Source organism: Panthera leo, chromosome E2 (genome assembly GCF_018350215.1).
Source record: "Panthera leo isolate Ple1 chromosome E2, P.leo_Ple1_pat1.1, whole genome shotgun sequence".
In the NCBI taxonomy this organism is placed as follows: Eukaryota; Metazoa; Chordata; class Mammalia; order Carnivora; family Felidae; genus Panthera; species Panthera leo.
The window spans coordinates 9,263,331-9,280,743 of record NC_056693.1 but is presented as its reverse complement, the minus strand read 5'-3'; the positions used below and the strand labels follow the sequence as shown (position 1 = coordinate 9,280,743).

The 17,413-nt window shown below is 54.8% G+C and overlaps 1 protein-coding gene across 1 annotated transcript in view; it reads left to right on the top strand.

Annotated features, from left to right (window-relative positions):
- The window catches only part of GRIN2D (glutamate ionotropic receptor NMDA type subunit 2D), a 33,581-nt gene that overhangs the window by 9,850 nt on the left and 6,318 nt on the right, over window positions 1–17,413 (top strand). The window contains exons 4-9 of the mRNA XM_042920213.1: window positions 6–217; window positions 474–642; window positions 1,122–1,275; window positions 3,648–3,773; window positions 3,977–4,206; window positions 5,570–5,730. Of these exons, the coding sequence (XP_042776147.1) occupies window positions 6–217; window positions 474–642; window positions 1,122–1,275; window positions 3,648–3,773; window positions 3,977–4,206; window positions 5,570–5,730 (1,052 nt within the window). The remainder of the gene's footprint in view (window positions 1–5; window positions 218–473; window positions 643–1,121; window positions 1,276–3,647; window positions 3,774–3,976; window positions 4,207–5,569; window positions 5,731–17,413) is intronic.

The window sequence follows — 17,413 nt, the reverse complement described above, 5'->3', positions numbered from 1 at the left end:
CCAAGGTGGGCAGCTGGGAGCAGCAGACTCTCCGCCTCAAGTACCCGCTATGGTCCCGCTACGGCCGCTTCCTGCAGCCTGTGGATGACACACAGCACCTCACCGTGGCCACGCTGGAGGAGAGGCCCTTTGTCATTGTGGAGCCCGCCGACCCCATTAGTGGCACCTGCATCCGAGACTCCGTGCCCTGCCGGAGCCAGCTCAACCGCACCCACAGGTGACAGCCCGATCTCCAGGAGTTCCAGTTTCAAACTCCCTTGAAGCCCGGCAGCCCTGGCCCCAGCCCCCTCCTCCCTGGGCACTCAGCCCAGTCACCTTGGACCAGTCACGGAACTCCTCCGAGCCTCAGTTTCCCCAGAAAGCGCTAGCCATAGTTTTAGCTGCTGCTTGGCTCTCCCTCCACACCCTCACCCCATGGGGGAGTCTGGAGTGGGGGGTCCCCGGCATCCCCAAGCCTGCTCGCTCCCCCGCAGCCCTCCCCCGGACGCCCCCCGCCCGGAAAAGCGGTGCTGCAAGGGCTTCTGCATCGACATCCTGAAGCGGCTGGCGCAGACCATCGGCTTCAGCTACGACCTCTACCTGGTCACCAACGGCAAGCACGGAAAGAAGATCGACGGCGTCTGGAACGGCATGATCGGCGAGGTGAGGCGGGGACGCGGTCCGGGGAGGAGCCGGGCTGGGGCGGGGCCAAGGCGCTAGAGCCCTGGGGCCGGAGGGGCGTGGCCCGAAGGAGGGAAGCCGGGCTCGGAAGGGGCGGGGCTGGCCCCCGAAGAGCCCCGCCTCGGCGGCGGGGCGGGGCCACGAGGAGGGACGCGACCGCGAAAGGGGCGGGGCCAGGAGGGCGGCACCCTGAAAGAAGGGGGCGGGGCCGAGGGGGATGCCGCCCAAATCCGGAGAGCGGGTTCTCGGAGCCTCACGGGGCCTGGGGCTACCTCCTCCCACTCCCGTTCCCCGCCTCTCCCCTCCGCCTTTCGTGCCCCACTCTGCGTCCCCCTCATCCACTCTCCTAACCCTCTCTGTCCCCCTGTCTCTGGTCTCCTGGGGCCGGGCTTGCCCACCATCCTCCTCTATGTGCTTGAGCCAGCCGGGTCCCTTCACCCCCTTCCTCGCCCTCACCCCAGGTGTTCTACCAGCGCGCCGACATGGCCATCGGCTCCCTCACCATCAACGAGGAGCGCTCCGAGATCGTGGACTTCTCTGTCCCCTTCGTGGAGACGGGCATCAGTGTGATGGTGGCCCGCAGCAATGGCACCGTGTCCCCCTCGGCCTTCCTCGGTGAGCCCGGGGCCCTGGGACGGCGACACTGGGGCAGCTGCGTGCCCGGGTCCCATCCTGGTGTTGCCTGTCCCCGCGGTGTGACTGGCCAAGTTGGCATGGCTTCTGAGCTTCGGTTTCCCAGTCTGTAAAACGGGAGAAGCCATCTTACCACGAGGCCCAGGACACTGGAGCTTCAGGAACCTTCTCTGGCACATTCTCTTCAAGGCCCTGCGCCTTGCATTCTTGGAGTCGTAATTCTGTATGGTTTTTTTTCTTAAAGACACCCCTCCAAATTGTATAAGCTTCAGGCCCCACAAGCCCCAAGTCTTCCCCTGTATATGAGATGAGGAAAAGAGATTAGCTTGGTAATGGCACATAGTAAGCGCTCGATTCACTTATCGGTGTTCACTGAGTACCTATCATGTGCCAGGCTCCGGGGCTGCACGCAAATCCCTGTCCTCTAAGAGCTCTTGGCCTCGTGGGGAAGACAGACAATAATCTCTTAAACGGATCCATGGGACGAAATCACTGCGGGTGGTGATGAAGAGGATGAGAAACTAAGCCAGGGGAAGAGTTGGAGGGGTACAGGCTCGGTGCCATCAGGGGAGGGCAGGAGGGCCCCTTTAGGCAGGTGACTCGGTCCTGTGGAGATCTGGCTGGAGAACGGTTCCAGGCAGAGGGAGCAGCGGGCAGAGACCCCGAAGGTGGGAACGCATGTGGAGTGTTTGGGAAACGGAGCGAAGCCTGTGTGGCTGGAGGTGGCCGTGTGAGAGGGTGGGAGGCGAGGACCGAGAGGGAACAGAGTGGATGATGCAGGGGCCTTGGTGGCTCTGGTAGGAGAGTGGGGTTTCACTCTTGCTGCGATGGCCAAGGTTTTAACTACAGGTGATGGGGGAGGGGGCATATGATCAGATCTAGGCTTATAAAACATCCCACTGGAGGCCCTGTGGAGGCCGGAGGCCCCCGGGAAGGCAGAGGTCCGTGCAGAGCGGTGGTGGGTGTGGGATAAGAAAATGGCAGTGGGGGTGAGACGAGGAAGGAACCAGTCCTGGGATGCGATTGGGAAGCTGACACCCAGCGGGTTGGTGGCCTTGAGGCGCACCGGGTCGGGATCTCACTGACCGAACTGGGAGACAACAGCAAGAAAAGTGCACATCGGGCCAAGGGCAGCAGGGCACGTCAGTTCTCTCTTGCTCTCTGAAGTCTGGGCAAAGCTCCTGGGAGCAGAAAGGCCGGGAGACAGCACAGCTCTTCCTTCGTGTTTCGTTTCTGTGTATTTCCCCCGACAACGTCTCCGTGGCCTTCTCTTTGCACCAAGGTCCCTGCGGGTACACCCTGAGAGGCACATGGGGCCCCTGCTTCAGCAGGGAAGTGACAAGGTCGTACTTGTGCGCCACCACGTTGCCCAGCGGAGGCAACAAGAGCGTTCCCGGATGCCGCAGTGACAGTCCGGGTGGTGACCCTGCTGTGACAGGGGCAGTGCTGGCCCAGGGAGGTCAGATCACCTGGTAGGAATCTCGGGGAAGTGGCGATTTGGGTTCATTGTCGGTGAAACCTCCCGGAGGCGGTGTGAGGAGGAGACGCACAGATGCGAGTTTGTCTGGTAGGTAGGTCAGGGTGGTGCCCCTGTCAGGGGAGCGGTGGAGACAAGGCGGAGAGGGCGAGGCTCATTCTGGAACTGTGAGTTCTGGCCGGTTAAAGCAGTGGGTTGTTGAGAGAGTGATCATGCCGGAAAGGAGCGTGGAAGCGAGGCTGAGGGGCGGTGACTTTGTCAGGGAGGCGCTGGGGAGCCACAGAGGGCTATGGGCAGGGGGGAGGCCAGGTCACCGCTGGGTGCAGAAGGATCCTCTAGGGCTGCAGGGGCCGGGGAGGGGGGTGGTGGCTGGAGAGGGCAGACAGGGGACATGGTCCAGGGGAGAGAATGAGGTCTGAGCTTGTTGGCTGAGAGAGTGGAGACGGGGGCCGAGTTGGGGGGCAGGAGTCGGGGGGACAGGCTGTGGCTGGTGAGGGGGAGGGGGGAAGGGTGTGCAGCTGGCAAATGGCGGGGGTTGGACTGGATGGATGGCGGGGCTCCCAGGATGGGGGGCCTGGGCGTTGGCCTCAGTGTGAAACCTGGTAGGTGGCCAGGTGGAGACTCGAGGCTCAGGAAACAGTTTAGGAGACCGTTTATATTTGGTGGCAGAAGCCACAGAAGAGGTTGAGGTGGCCGTCTTTGGGAGACACTGTCTCCCAGGGGTCTGGATGGGCGCCGAGACGGTCCCTGAGATGGAGAGCCTGGGCAGGGGACAGAGCAGGACAGGGTCAGATCTCTGACGCACCGTGTTCTCACGTCTGTGGTCCCCCAGTCCTCGGCTTGGCCAAGTCATGACCCCACACCCCCTTGCCCCCAGAGCCCTACAGCCCTGCCGTGTGGGTGATGATGTTCGTCATGTGCCTCACTGTGGTCGCCGTCACCGTTTTCATCTTCGAGTACCTCAGTCCCGTCGGCTACAACCGCAGCCTGGCCACGGGCAAGCGTGAGTCCCCTTCCTCCATCACCTCCGAGCACCCGGACCGCAGATAGAACTACATTTCCCAGCAGCCCCTGGGGGGGCGGGTAGAGTGGCGGCCTCTGGAGGTGCCAAGGGGCCTTGGGGGCCGCTGGGAATTGTAGTTCCTTCTGCTCCCTCATGGAGTAGAAGGGATTTGGGGTCCATGGTCCCCTCCTGGCCCCCTGCAGGCCCTGGAGGCTCAACCTTCACCATTGGGAAATCCATCTGGCTGCTCTGGGCCCTGGTGTTCAATAACTCGGTGCCCGTGGAGAACCCCCGGGGGACCACCAGCAAAATCATGGTGCTGGTGTGGGCCTTCTTCGCCGTCATCTTCCTCGCCAGCTACACAGCCAACCTGGCCGCCTTCATGATCCAGGAGGAGTATGTGGACACCGTGTCTGGGCTCAGTGACCGAAAGGTGTGTGGCGGGGGCAGGGGGAGGGAGGGGGCGGGGGGGGGAGGGGGGCGGGAGGGGGGAGCTGGCTGGGATGGGAGGTCAGGTCAGAGTTTGGCCGCCGGGAGGTCAGGGAGGATTCCTGGGAGTCTTTTCCCGGAGAGAGTTCCAAAATGGTAGAATCGAACGTTCTGGAAGAGAAAGGTTGTGTTTCTATTTAAGTGTTCCCAGGAGGAGAGAGTGTCCCTAAACGTCCTGGGGTGGGGGTGGGGGGCAGCAATGCCAAATGGGCTATTCTAGACCAGTGCCTCCCTCAAACCGCGAGGAAGGGGGCTAATCTGCGACCTTTCCCCGGTGCAGATCGGTGTTTTTGTAAGACACCATAGAAACGAATTGTGAGAAAAGAAACATAAAATGGAAAAACCAAGACGCGCCGCATTCAAACCCCAAGTTTTACTCAGTTTCAACAGACATAACACCATTCTGGCCAATCGCTCTGGGGGCACGGCACCGGGCAGGCTCAGTCGGCAGAACGTGCGACTCTTGATCTCGGGGTCGTGAGTTCGAGCCCCACGTTGGGTGTAGGGTTTCCTCCAAAAATACATGCATAAATAAACTCCTCTCCAAAAAATTGCTTTTAGTGCTCCCTCTCTCGAGGTCTGTACTTCGCCTCATCACCGATCACGGTTTGTTTGGGGGCTGGTGATATACAGAGCACGCTTGGAGACCCGAGTGGTTAGCTGACCTGTTAGAACCTATCGTGACCCATTAGAAGGCTGAGAAATCAGTTCAGTGGATTCCAACAGCTTTTTTTTTTTTTTTTTTTCTGAACACGTAATATGTTTGCATCTTTGCTTGGGTCGTATACGCACTTGACGTTGGGCCAACAACACACCTGTGTGGCTACGTCTGTTGTTAAAAGAGTGAACTGTTTCGGAACGGATGGGTACATAGCAACCGCCTCCAGCCCCCCCCCCCCCCCCCCGCCCCGCCCTGTGCCAAGCGCCTGCCCCTGGGACCTCCCATGATCCAGCAAGTTAAGGGTTAATGCCTGGCACGTCAGGGGCCTCTGGGACCCTTCTGGGACTCTGGAGCCAGTGTCTCTTCTGATCCGGCCATGCTGGCTGTTAGAGATTCCCACAGTACTCCTGATCATGTGTACGTATACGCGTGTGGACACACATGCACGCGTATCTGTGGCGACCTGCGGATGTGTCTGCTGGGTTGGAGTCGAAAAGGGTCGTGGTGAGCGAGCTTGAGAAACGCTTCTGGACCGGGGCGCCTGCCAGATGGCCGGCGTCCCCCAGAACAGAGCGTCTGGGTCAAGGATGTCCTTGACCCAGATGGCCCCAGGGGGGCGCCCTAATAACTTCCCATTCCGCCCTAGTTCCAGCGGCCCCAGGAGCAGTACCCGCCCCTGAAGTTTGGGACGGTGCCCAACGGGTCCACGGAGAAGAACATTCGCAGCAACTACCCGGACATGCATAGCTACATGGTGCGCCACAACCAGCCCCGCGTAGAGGAAGCGCTCACTCAGCTCAAGGCAGGGTCAGCGCAGACTCGGGCTGGGGGGGGGGCAGGGGGGAGCGGGGGGCCGCCGGGGGCCCTGAGGCTGCTCCGCGATAGCGAGGGGCCGGGGGGGTCGTTCATCAGCCTCAGAGGTCAGCCAGGGGTGGGCCAGCTTGGAGGGCAGAGGTCACGGACGGCGGGCGCGAGCTCCCCCTTCCAGAAGTAGCGTCCTTGTGGTGTTTTCAGAGATCTAGTAGCCACAGATTCTGGGGCCAGACTGCCAGGGTTGAAATCCTGGCTCCGGCTCTTCCCGGCTGTGTGACCTCGGGCCAGTTACTCGACCTCTCTAGCCTCGGTTTCCCCCTCTGTAAAATGGGGATAACAAGAGAACGCGCCCATCAAGTTGTTATAAGAATGATTACGGTTCTCATTATCGGTTAGTATAATATATTATTTAGTAGTACTGCTGGGCACACTGTGGGTGTTTGCTGTTATTATTATTATTATTATTTTCAGTATGATCATTAGACCTGCACTCTCCGGAATCCGTACTTGGATTAGTGTTTCTTTTCTTTTTTTAACATAGATATTTTTTAACTTCAGCCTCCCAAATCACAGGGATAAAGTTAAGTTCAGGCTCCGAAGTACAGACCAAGGTTCTAACAAAGCTGGGCACAGTAACTGTCCTCCCTGTTCCTCCTCGATTGGGTTATTCAAAGTGCATATATTTCCTTAGCCCCTAGTCTATGCCAGGCTAGTGAAGAAACAGACCATAATCCCCGGCTTTGGGGGAGCTTAGAGTCCAGAGATGGGAAATGAACCAGAAACACACAAATAGAGAAATCAGTATGATTGCTGCAGAAAGTGCGGGTGAGTTAGGACGCGTCTGAATTGGGACACATTCACCAAGGTGTTCAGGGCGGGCCTCTCGGAGGAGGTGACCCGAGCAGAGCCCCAGAGGACGTGAGGGTTAGCCAGGTGGACTTACGGAGGCAGAGCCTTGCAGGCAGAGGAAACAGGTTGTGCAAAGGGCCTGAGACAGGAGTGGTCTTGCGGCTGTAGGGCAGAGAGCTGACCGAGGGGAAGATGAGAGTGAGACGCGGGTGTGGGACCTGAGGCTGAGGTCAGGGCTGGGTTTTCTTCGAAGGGCAGTGAGAAGCCATGAAGAGGGGGGAATTTAGGCAGGGGAAGGGCGTGATCTGATTTCTGTTTGCAAATGCCCCTTCTGGCTGCCCTGTGGCCAATGGATGGTCGGGCATCAGCGGGACCAGGGTGGAAGCTATCGCGTCCTCTGGATCACTGTCCCCAAGGCCCACCCTCTGCTCACCCCTCCAGTAGCCACTCCTAACCGAATCGTTTTTTACCGCTCTGTCTCGATTGAAATTTTTGAAAAGAAAGCTAACCGGTCCGGTTGAAGGAGAATGTTGGGTACGCATCGCAAAGCGGCGGGGTGGGGGGTTGGACTCTCAGAACCAGTTGCAGACAGGAAACCGAGGCTTTGTGAGAACGTGCAAGTCATTCGTTCCTTTTGAAATGTTTTAAGGAACACCACCTCTGTGCCAGGCACAGTTCCTGCACTGGATAACAATAGACAACACAAGAGGTAAGTTGCATGGATCGTTAGGAGTAAACAGACAGAGGTGTCTTTTTCTCTCTCAGTAAGAAGTCCAAGGCGGGCATGACAGCTCAAAGATACCGTCAACGATCCCAACCCTTTCCACGTATTCGTTCCGCCATCCTTCCAGCCTAGACCTTCTTGCTCACTGTGATTGCCTCATGGTCACAAGATGGCTGCTGCCGCGCTGCAGCCTTCGTTCCAGGCGAGAAGGCGGAGGAAGCGCGAAATTGTGGAGGACTTCCTCCCGGCAAGGCCTTGCCTTTTTAGTGGGGGGAGAGTCTGCCTTTCTGGGGGAACTTCTGGCTGTTTCGCGGGCGTGTGCCAGATGGTCACTCCTAGCTGCAGAGGAGGCTGGGAAACTGAGTGCGTCAGCCTTCGGGCCGGCGTTGTAGACGATGGCAGAGGGAGAGGTCACAAAGGGAGACTGTGCCAGCCAAGCCGTCCGCCGGAGTCCTGCCCTTGTGCAGTTTGTGTTTTGCCACCGAGAAGCCTCTCCCGTGTATCTTTTCCTTCTCAGGGGCTCTCCTTCCGCCGTCTGTCTTGACCCCTGGGGGGGGCGGGGATCACATGGTCTCTTGTCTCCACCTCTGCCTGTGTCCCCTCGGGGCTTCCTTCCCCTGCAGACCTCTCACTTCTGATACCGAGAACGGGAGCACCTTCTCATGAGTCACCTCTTCTTTCTTTCCCCTCCTGTCTCTTCACTGCTGTTCTCTCTGCCCCACGCCCCACCCCTGCAGAGATCTGTCCCCCCCTTCTCCTTCACCCTCCCCCTCGAAGCACCACGAACTCGAGGTGTGTTGGGTAACAGGCTTTTCTTTTTAAACCGAGACTTTGGGGGCGCCTGGGTGGCTCCGTCGGTTAAGCGTCCGCCTGTGGGTTTCTGCTCAGGTCATAATCTCCCGGTTCGTGGGTTCGAGCCCCATGTCGGGTTCTGTGTTGGCAGCATGGAGCCTGCTTGGGATTCTCTCTCTCTCTCTCTCTCTCTCTCTCTCTCTGCCCCTCCTCCACTCGCACTTTATCTCTCTCAAAATAAATAAGTAAGCTTAAAAAAAAAGTACAAACAGAGAGGCTAAACAAGTTCAAGGTCAGAATTCCGCCCTGGAGAGAACCCGACTCCTTGTCCCCCAACATGAATCTGTTTCCTTGCCTTCCGCATCACCTCCATCCGTCTCGCATCCCTTGGCTCCTGGCCCTGCGTCCCTGAAACTGCTCACGTTGTCATCTCTTCTCTGACGGATCCTCCTCCCTCCCTCTTGAAAGGTCCTGGTGATTACAGTAGGTCCGCCCAGATAATCCAGGATAATCTCCCCATCCCGAGATGCTTCATTTAATCACATCTGCCATATTCGCGGGTTCCAAATATTAGGGTGTGGGTATCTTGGGGGGCATTATTCTTTCTACCCCCAGTTCTCAGAGCATAATCTCTCTCCAACCGGAGGTGTGGATTCTGCGTGGGCACAACTCCTTGGCCCCAGGGACCCCTCTGGCAATAGGGGGTGGGGCGGGGAGAGTCCTCAAAAGCAGGGGGCCCAGAACAGCACTCCCTTGCCTGAGGTCTGAGGGGTGTGTTGAGTTTGGAGAATCATGGGCAGAGGTGTTGGGACACAGAATAGCACAGGAAAAAAAAAAAAAAAAAGAAAAGTTTTTTAATTTTTTTTTAATGTTTATTTATTTTTGAGACAGAGACAGAGGGTGAGTAGGGGAGGGGCATAGAGAGGGAGACACAGAATCTGAAACAGGCTCCAGGCTCTGAGCTGTCAGCACAGAGCCCCACGCGGGGCTCGAATTCACGGACCGCGAGATCATGACCTGGGCCGAAGTCGGAAGCTGAACCGACTGAGCCACCCAGGCATCCCTTTATTATTTTTTTAAACGTTTATTTTCGAGAGAGAGAGGGCGTGAGAAGGGGAGGGGCAGAAAGAGAGGGAGCCAGAATCTGAATCTAGGTTCTGCGGTGTCAGCACGGAGTCCCGTGTGGGCCGCAAACTCACAAACGGTGACATCATGGCCTGAGCCCAAGTCGGGCGCTTAACCAACTGAGCCACCCAGGCGCCCCCAGGGGTGTTCAACAGCCCTGATCGTACAATCAGACGGCCCTGGCTTGGAATGGGAGCTACCCCTTACTTGCCGTGGGCCCTGGGCCAGTCAACTCAGCTTCTGAGCCCTAATTTTTGCCTTCATAACATGGAGTCAACAATCCCCCCGGGGTTACAAAGTGGCTCTGGGAAACGGAGACGCCAGGAACCAAGATTCCTGTCCGCCTTGTCGGTTTTGTCCTCTCAGGGGCCACTGGCTCTCATCGCAGGCTCTCTGCACAGATCTTGGCTTCGGCTGTGCCCACGGACGCTGTATGGCCCCCAGTTTCCCTGCAGGTGTTCAGCTCCAGGGTCCGGCGGGAGCCCTGGCGCCGCCTCGGTTCAATTTCACGGCTCTGCTAGTGAGAATCCCGCCGGTCCAGCGAGGAGTCGGGTGCCCTTGGCCGGGCCAACCAGCAGCGGCCAGGGTGGGACCTGGTCACGTGGTTCCGGGGCCGCCACGCCCCTGCGCCGCTCAGGTTCTCAAAGATGAACCTCGGGGAACCTGCTGGCAAACAAAATCTGGTGCTCATTTCCAGAACGCGCTTCCTCCACCGGCCTCCTGCTTTTCCAGGGGGTTTCCTGGTGGACCCCTCAGCACCCTTCCCAGGGCTCCCCCATCTGGAGGAGAGCCCCTGTCTCTGTGCCCAGCACGACCGCCTGTCGCCTTCACATTCCCTAGCTTCTTGAACAAAATTTCCCTTCCCCCCAACTGTCTTTGAACCTCTCCTTAACGGTATTCTTTGCCTGACACTTGCTTGTTGTTAAAACTAAGGTAGAGGGGTACCTGGGTGGCTCAGTCAGTTCAGGTCACAATCCCATGGTTTGTGAGTTCCAGCCCCACTAAAGGCCCTCTGCTGTCAGCCTGGAGCCGGCTTCGGATCCTCTGTCTCCCTCTCTCTCTGCCCCTCTCCCGCTTGCGTGCACCTGCTCGCTCTTCTCTCTCTCTCTCTCTCTCTCTCTCTCTCTCTCAAAAATAAATAAACATTAAAAAAATAATAACAAGGTGGAAAGAGAAGCGCTCTCCCCCACCCCTCCTTAACCTTTGTTTATGATTCCAGGAGTTTCTTCCTGCCTTTTTTCCCCCCCCTAGAGCAGAGCTGGGGAACCATAAGCGTAATTTAAATGTTTCTATCAGCCACACTCGAAGAAACGGGATAGTAATCTTAGTGATGTTTACCCCAATATCCCCCATATGTTCTTTCCATAGTAATATGAAAATCAATGGCCACAAAACATTAATGAGATGGGTTCTTTTTTTTTTTTTTTTTTTCCGTTTGGGGGCTTTGAGGCGTGTTAACACGCACAGTTGCCTCTGAGTTTGGAGTCGCCACATTCCCAGTGCAAAAGAGTGACACCCGACTAGTGACTGCCATTCTGGACAGCGTAGGTCCAGAACACTTTTGACCTCTTTTTTTTTTTTTTTTAAGTTTATTTATTTATTTATTTAGTAATCTCTGCATCCAAGGTGGGGCTTGAACTCACGACCCCGAGATCAAGAGCCGCGCCCTCTTTGGAGTGAGGCAGCCAGGCGCCTCTTTTTACCTCTTTTGTTGTTCCATTTTCTTCCCTTCCTTTTCCTCCTTCGTCTCCTCCTCGGCGTCGTCTCTATTCTATTTTACTTTTATTTTTATTTTTGAGAGAGACAGAGCGTCAGCGGGGGAGGGGCAGAGAGAGAGAGAGAGAGAAAAAAAAAACACAAAATCCGACGCAGGCTCCAGGCTCCCAGCTGTCGGCGCAGAGCCCGACGTGGGGCTCGAACTCACGAACCGTGAGATCGTGACCTGAGCCAACGGAGCCCCGCAGGGGGCCCCTCCTCTGCCGCCCTCTTGCTCCTCCTTCTCTGGAACTTGTTCCCGCTTCCTCCTCTCCTTTGCTCGCTCCACCCCCGGAGGTCATGCAGGGTCTCCCCGCCCCCTTAGGATCGCTGGAACGTTGGCTCCAAACTCCCTTCCCAAGAATCCTGCAAAGTCCGGTGCTTCTCAGGGTCACTCTGGCGGATTTAATTCGCTTTCTGGAACATCTCGCCGGCCCGAGCGTATCTTCCCAGCTCCACAACCTATCGACCCAAATCGGAACCCACGCCTCCCCCGAGTCCCCAGAAAAGCCCCCCCAACCCGCCCCACCCCTCCGCGCTGGCCTCTCAGCTCCGAATGTCTAGGGCTGGGACCCCGCTCTCCTCCGGAATTCGAGGCGCGCCGCCGCCCGCTGCTGGGAAGTGTTTCCTGGCCGCGTTAAAAGACGTAAAAAGAAACGGGTGAAATTAATTTTAACAGTGCGTCTTACTTAACCAGGTATAATCCAAATATTGCAACGTGCGATCAGTACGGAAATGGTTGGGACCTTTTACATAATCCCCCCCGCCCCGCACCCCCGCAAGAAGCCGGGGTGCGTTTTACACTCAGCGCATCTCAGATCAGACGCGCCGCGTTGAAGGGCCCAGAATAGCCACACGGCGTGTAGCTACCGTATTGGGCCCGCCGGGCCTACATCACGTAAATGCAGATTTGCCTAGTGAACCTTAGGAGCAAGCCCTGGGCCCCACCCCGAGCCCCCTGGGACTTTCTCCCTTCCTTACTCACCCCCAGGGTATCCGACCCAGCCAGCCAGCCGACTCCTCGCGCCCTCTCCCCTCTCCTAACCATTCGTCCTGAGCCCCTCCCTCTAGGGAGCCCCCTGGGGATTCGAGATCCTCTCCCTCTGTTGTGCACCGCGGGGCGGTCTCCCCGGGCCCTGCCTACTTCCGGGGGGCTTGAGGCCCCATTCCTTGGGAATCGGAGGCATTGCCTTCCTCTTGGACTTATCCAGGTATGCCTCTGGTCGTCGGTCTGTTTCCTCGGGGAGCAAGAATGCAGTGACTCAGGGGGACCCCGTGTCCAGAGAATCCACTCGGTTCCTGAGTTTGGGAGAGCAGCCCCATCTCAAAAAAAAAGGACTCCAAATCTATCCCACCCCTGACTTCGGACCAGGATAGACACCTGTTTTGTTTTGTTTTGTTTTGTTCACCCAAATGTCAGCCACAACCCCCGCCCCCCAACAACCCCCTCCATTGCTTGAGGCTCCAGCCCGTGTCTTTTTATAATTCATCTCTGTGTTGTCGGGGCTGTTGTTGTTGAGATGTGACATGCACAAGCTAAGCGTGAAGCTCAAGGATTTGTCTGTGTCCCACGTGCACATGCGGACGGGCGGGCGACCACCCCCAGATTAGGGTATGGGAAATTTCCAGCCCCTCTCTGGTCACCCTAGATTGTCACTGTAAATTAGCATTGCCCGGTTGGGGATATCCCGTAATCAGAAGCACACGGGTTGTATGTGGTAGCTTTTGTGTCTGGCCTGTTTTGCCCGAGCTCTGTTCTGCTGGGGAACGTTGGGATTATTTCCAGTGTTCGGCCATTAGGAAGGTTCTATGAACCTTCTTTTTTTTTTTTTTTTTCTTTCTTAAGTTTATTTATTTTGAGAGAGAGAGAGAGAGAGAGTGTGTGTGTGTGTGTGTGTGTGTGTGTGTGCACGGGAGGGGCAGAGAGAGAGGGGAGAGAATCCCAAGCAGGCTCCGCACTGTCAGCGCAGAGCCCCAGTTTCTAACCCAGTTTCTAACTCAGTTTCTAACTCGGAAACTGTGAGGTCACGACCTGCGCTGAAACCACTCAACTCACCGCCCCCGCCCCCGGCGCCCCCTCTACTGGGAACATCCCTGTGGAAGTCTTCGGGGGGATGTACACATGCATTTTTCTTGGGTCAACACGCATGGGCGCAAACTACAGGGTCGTAGGGAGGTGTGTGCTTAGCTTTTAAAAGATACTTCCCTGGGGCGCCGGGGTGGCTCAGCCGGTGGAGCGTCCGGCTTCGGCTCAGGTCACGATCTCACGGTTCGTGAGTTCGAACCCCGCGTCGGGTGAGTTCGAACCCCGCGTCGGGCTCTGTGCTGACAGCTTGGAGCCTGCTTTGGCTTCTCTCTCTCTCTCTTTCTGCCCCTCCCCTGCTTGTGCTCTGTCTCTCTCTCTCAGAAATAATAAATGAATAAACTTTATAAATGAAGGAAGGAAGGAAGGAAGGATGCTTCTAGACATCTGCCAAAGTGGTTGGGTCAACTTCCACACCGGCAGCGCGTTCTTCTGGTCCCGTATCCTTGCCAAGGCCTGGATCCTTCCCATCTCGTTTTCATTTACTGTAGTGTTCGTTCTACATCAAGTTCTGCTCTAACTCATGTAATGAGGTCATTCTCAGCTTTCTGGGGCTCCCGTTAAGTCTGTGGCCTCACAGTTCTGGAGGCTCCCGGTGCTCCGGGTTCCTTCTCAGGGCCAGGGAAGGAACTCCCCATGGCTCGTAGCTGGGCATCTTCCCGCCATGTCTTCACGTCGTCTTCCATTTCCGCATCTCAGTGTCCAAAGTCCCCCCTTTTTGTGGGGACGCCCATCTTGTTGGATCAGGGCCCGCCTTATTTTATCTTGATCACCTCTGTAAAGACCCTACCTCCAACTAAGGCAGGACTTCCATGTACAACTGTTGGGAGAGGTGACTCAACGCGGGCTTGCGCTGACAGCCGCGAGCCCGATGCAGGGCTCGAACTCCTGAACCATGAGATCATGACCCGAACCAAAGATGGACGCTCAACCGATTGACCCACTCAGACGCCCCTCAACCCATGATATTTTAGAGGTGAAGATTATCATTCCCATTTTATAGATGAGGAAACTGAGGCGTAGCAAGGTCCCACAGCTGCTGGTAGCAGCGCTCGGATTTGAACCCTGGCCATTGGATTCTGAGCCCAGCCCCTCCACCACTCCACTACCTTGCCTCGGGTGGGCAGAATCCCAGAATCACCCTCTTTGTGCCCCTCCCCAGAAGCCTCTTGGACTCAAAGAATATCTTGCGTTTCTCACTGTCCCCTCTCGCTCTGACTTCCTCCTTCGGCAGAAATTCTTTTTCTCCCCAGTATTCCTTTCTACTCTTTTCCCCCCTTAGTTCTATTTTTATCGGAGTTAGACATCCACATAGTTTGCAGAGTCAAATACAAGATCTCTCTGGTTTTTTAACGAAAGCCAACAGCGTCCCATCTGCCTACCCTTCCCGTCTCGCCCGCCCCAGAGCAATCTGCGTTTACCTCATTTATTGTATCATTTTGCTGTTTGTGTCCCTGCCTCGAAATACTGTGTTTGTATGGCTACCTCTTGATTTTTCAATTTTGGGTATTTTCCATTCACTTCTTACTATGGGAGACACATACTCATACTCTTATTCAAATTACCCCAGCCTCCCACACTGTGATTCTGGCTAGATGAAAATGCAGTGTTTATATGTTATGACTGTGTAAATGCTCCCACAGCTGCCAGAAGTAGTAAACCATGATTACTTTCCTCTCCTACACAATTCTTTGTTTTTCCTGGAGTTAATCATTGTCTTTCTTTTTTTTTTCCCCCCACTTGCTTAGTGGCTGAGTTTTCTTTGTTAATTCAAAATGCTCTTAACTATATGAATCTCTTCTTCACATACTCATTTGCATCAGGTACTCCGTTAATTTCACCATACTGACGAAGCTTCCCTCGTGGCCTCTGACCTGCTCCGGCATGCTGCATAGCTACTATCCCCATCCTTTCACCGGTCCCCTGGTTTGGATTCTGTCACATCCTAAACCTCACTCTTCCTGGATTTTTCTCTCTTGCTCTTTTGAGCTTCCTGACAAAAGGCACATGGCGCACACGCGTGTGTGCCCGTGTGTGTAAAATTTTAGAGACACTGCATGTCGAAAACACCTTTAGTCTTGATAGGCCTTCTGGCTGGGTATAAAATTCTGGGCTGGAGGTCATTTTCTCTCTAATTTTTTTTAATATTTATTTTTGAGGAAGAGAGAGCGAGCGAGCTAACGAGGCAGGGGAAGAAAGCAAGAGGGAGAGAATATCCAAAGCAGGCTCTGTACGGACAGCAGACAGCCCAACGCAGGGCTCGAACTCGCAAACCTCGAGATCATGACCTGAGCCGAAGTCAGACACTTAGCCGGCTGAGCCACCCAGGCGTCCTTCCTCTAGAATTTTGAAGGCGTCGCTCTGTTGTCTGCTAATTACCAGCGTCACTGGTAAAAAATCCAAAATCATTCTGATCCGTAAGCCTGTGTGTCACCTGTTTTTCTTCTCAGTGCGTTGACATTTCTCAGTGAAGCGTCTTCGTTCATTTTCATCGCTGGACCTCCCAAGGGTGTCCTCCTGTCATTCATTCTGGGAAACTTCCTTGATTTCTTTCAGTTGTGATTTCCCCCTTCCCTCCATTTCTCTCTGGAACTCTTATTAATTTGATATCGGGCTTCCTGAACTATCTCTTCCTTTCATTCTCTTATTTTTTCAGCTCTTTATCTTTCCGCTCTACTTCCCGAGAGCTCTTCCTAACCTTATCTTCCACTCTTTATTCAGCTTTTCACTTCTGTGAGTGTATTTTCAATTTCCAAGAACTCTTTTTTTTTTTTTTTTAACTTTACTTATGTCTCTTCATCATCTCTAGACCCCATGTGGGGCTTGAACTAACGACCTTGAGATCAAGAGTCACATGCTCCTCCAACCGAGCCAGCCAGGTGCCCCCCCCCCAAGAACTCTTTTTTTTTATCTCTGAATTTTTATACTATTTTCTCAATTTCATAGTATTATTTACAGTGTCCTATTTTATAATACGCATGGTTCGAAGTTACAGTATCTTGTCTTCTTCACATTTTCTCCTCTCTGTGTAATCTGTTTGCTTCAAGTCTCCCCCTCGCCGCCCCTTCCCGTTTGTTGGGTTCTTTTCTATCTTTCTTCCCGAGGCTTTACTGATATCTAGTAATCCCTAGAAGTCTGCTCATACGTGTGTTTTTGTTTTCTTTTGTTTTTGTCTGTTCATATTTTGCAGGGAAGTCCAGAACTCTGGAAGCGGAGGGCTTGTGATTACGCGAGTGGGGTTTTTGGCTATGAACGTCACTGTAGGTGATCTGCCTGGACCATTTTTGTTGGGGAATTCCCAATGTCAGTATTTTTTTTTTTTTCTTAGAGTGGTCGTATGTATGTATGCATGTGTATATGTATCACATACACGGAGAGAAACAAGGGAAACAAATACTGAATTATGATCTCCCTTACAAAATAACCCCTAATGATATGAAAGTTAAAAGACATTCATCCATTCAGCCAGTAGGGATTTTATTTATTTATTTATTTATTTATTTATTTATTTATTTATTTAAGTTTATTTACTTTTATTTTGAGAGAGGGAGGCAGCAGGGGAGGGGCGGAGAGAGAATCCCAAGCAGGCTCCACGCTGTCAGGACATGGGGCCCGATCTCGCGAACCCTGAGACCATGACCTGAGCTAAAATCGAAGTCGGATGCCTCCCCGATGGAGCCACCCAGGTGCCCCTCCCATACGTATCTATTACGTTCTTTCACAATGCTCTCTTGGACCTTCCACTCTAGTCTGGGAGACAGACACAGATGTGTTCCTAGAGCATCGGTCTCCAATAGCCCTCTCTGCGACGGTAGACACAGACGGGGCACCTGGGGGGCTCAGCAGTTGAGCATCCAACTCTTGATTTCGGCTGAGGTCGTGATCTCACGGTTCGTGAGAGCGAGCCCTGCGTGGGGCTCTTCGCTGACAGCAAGGGGCCTGCTTGGGATTCTCTCTCCCTCTGTCTCCACCCCTCCCCCCCCCATAAATAAATAAATAAATAAATAAATAGGGGCGCCTGGGTGGCTCGGTCAGTTGCGCATCCGACTTCCGCTCAGGTGATGATCTCGAGGTTCATGGGTTCGGGCCCCGCGTCGGGCTCTGTGCCGACAGCTCAGAGCCCGGAGCCTGCTTCGGATTCTGTGTCTTCCTCTCTCTCTGCCCCTCCCCCGCTCATGCTCTGTGTCTCTCTCTCTCAAAAATAAATAAATATGAAAATTTTTTTAAATAAATAAAGAGAGAGAGAGAGAGAGAGAGGGAAATGTTCTCGACTTTTGCAGTCCAGTGTGGTACCCGCCAATTTGCGATCGTTTGAAATGTGGTTGGTGTAACTAAGGAACTGAATTTTT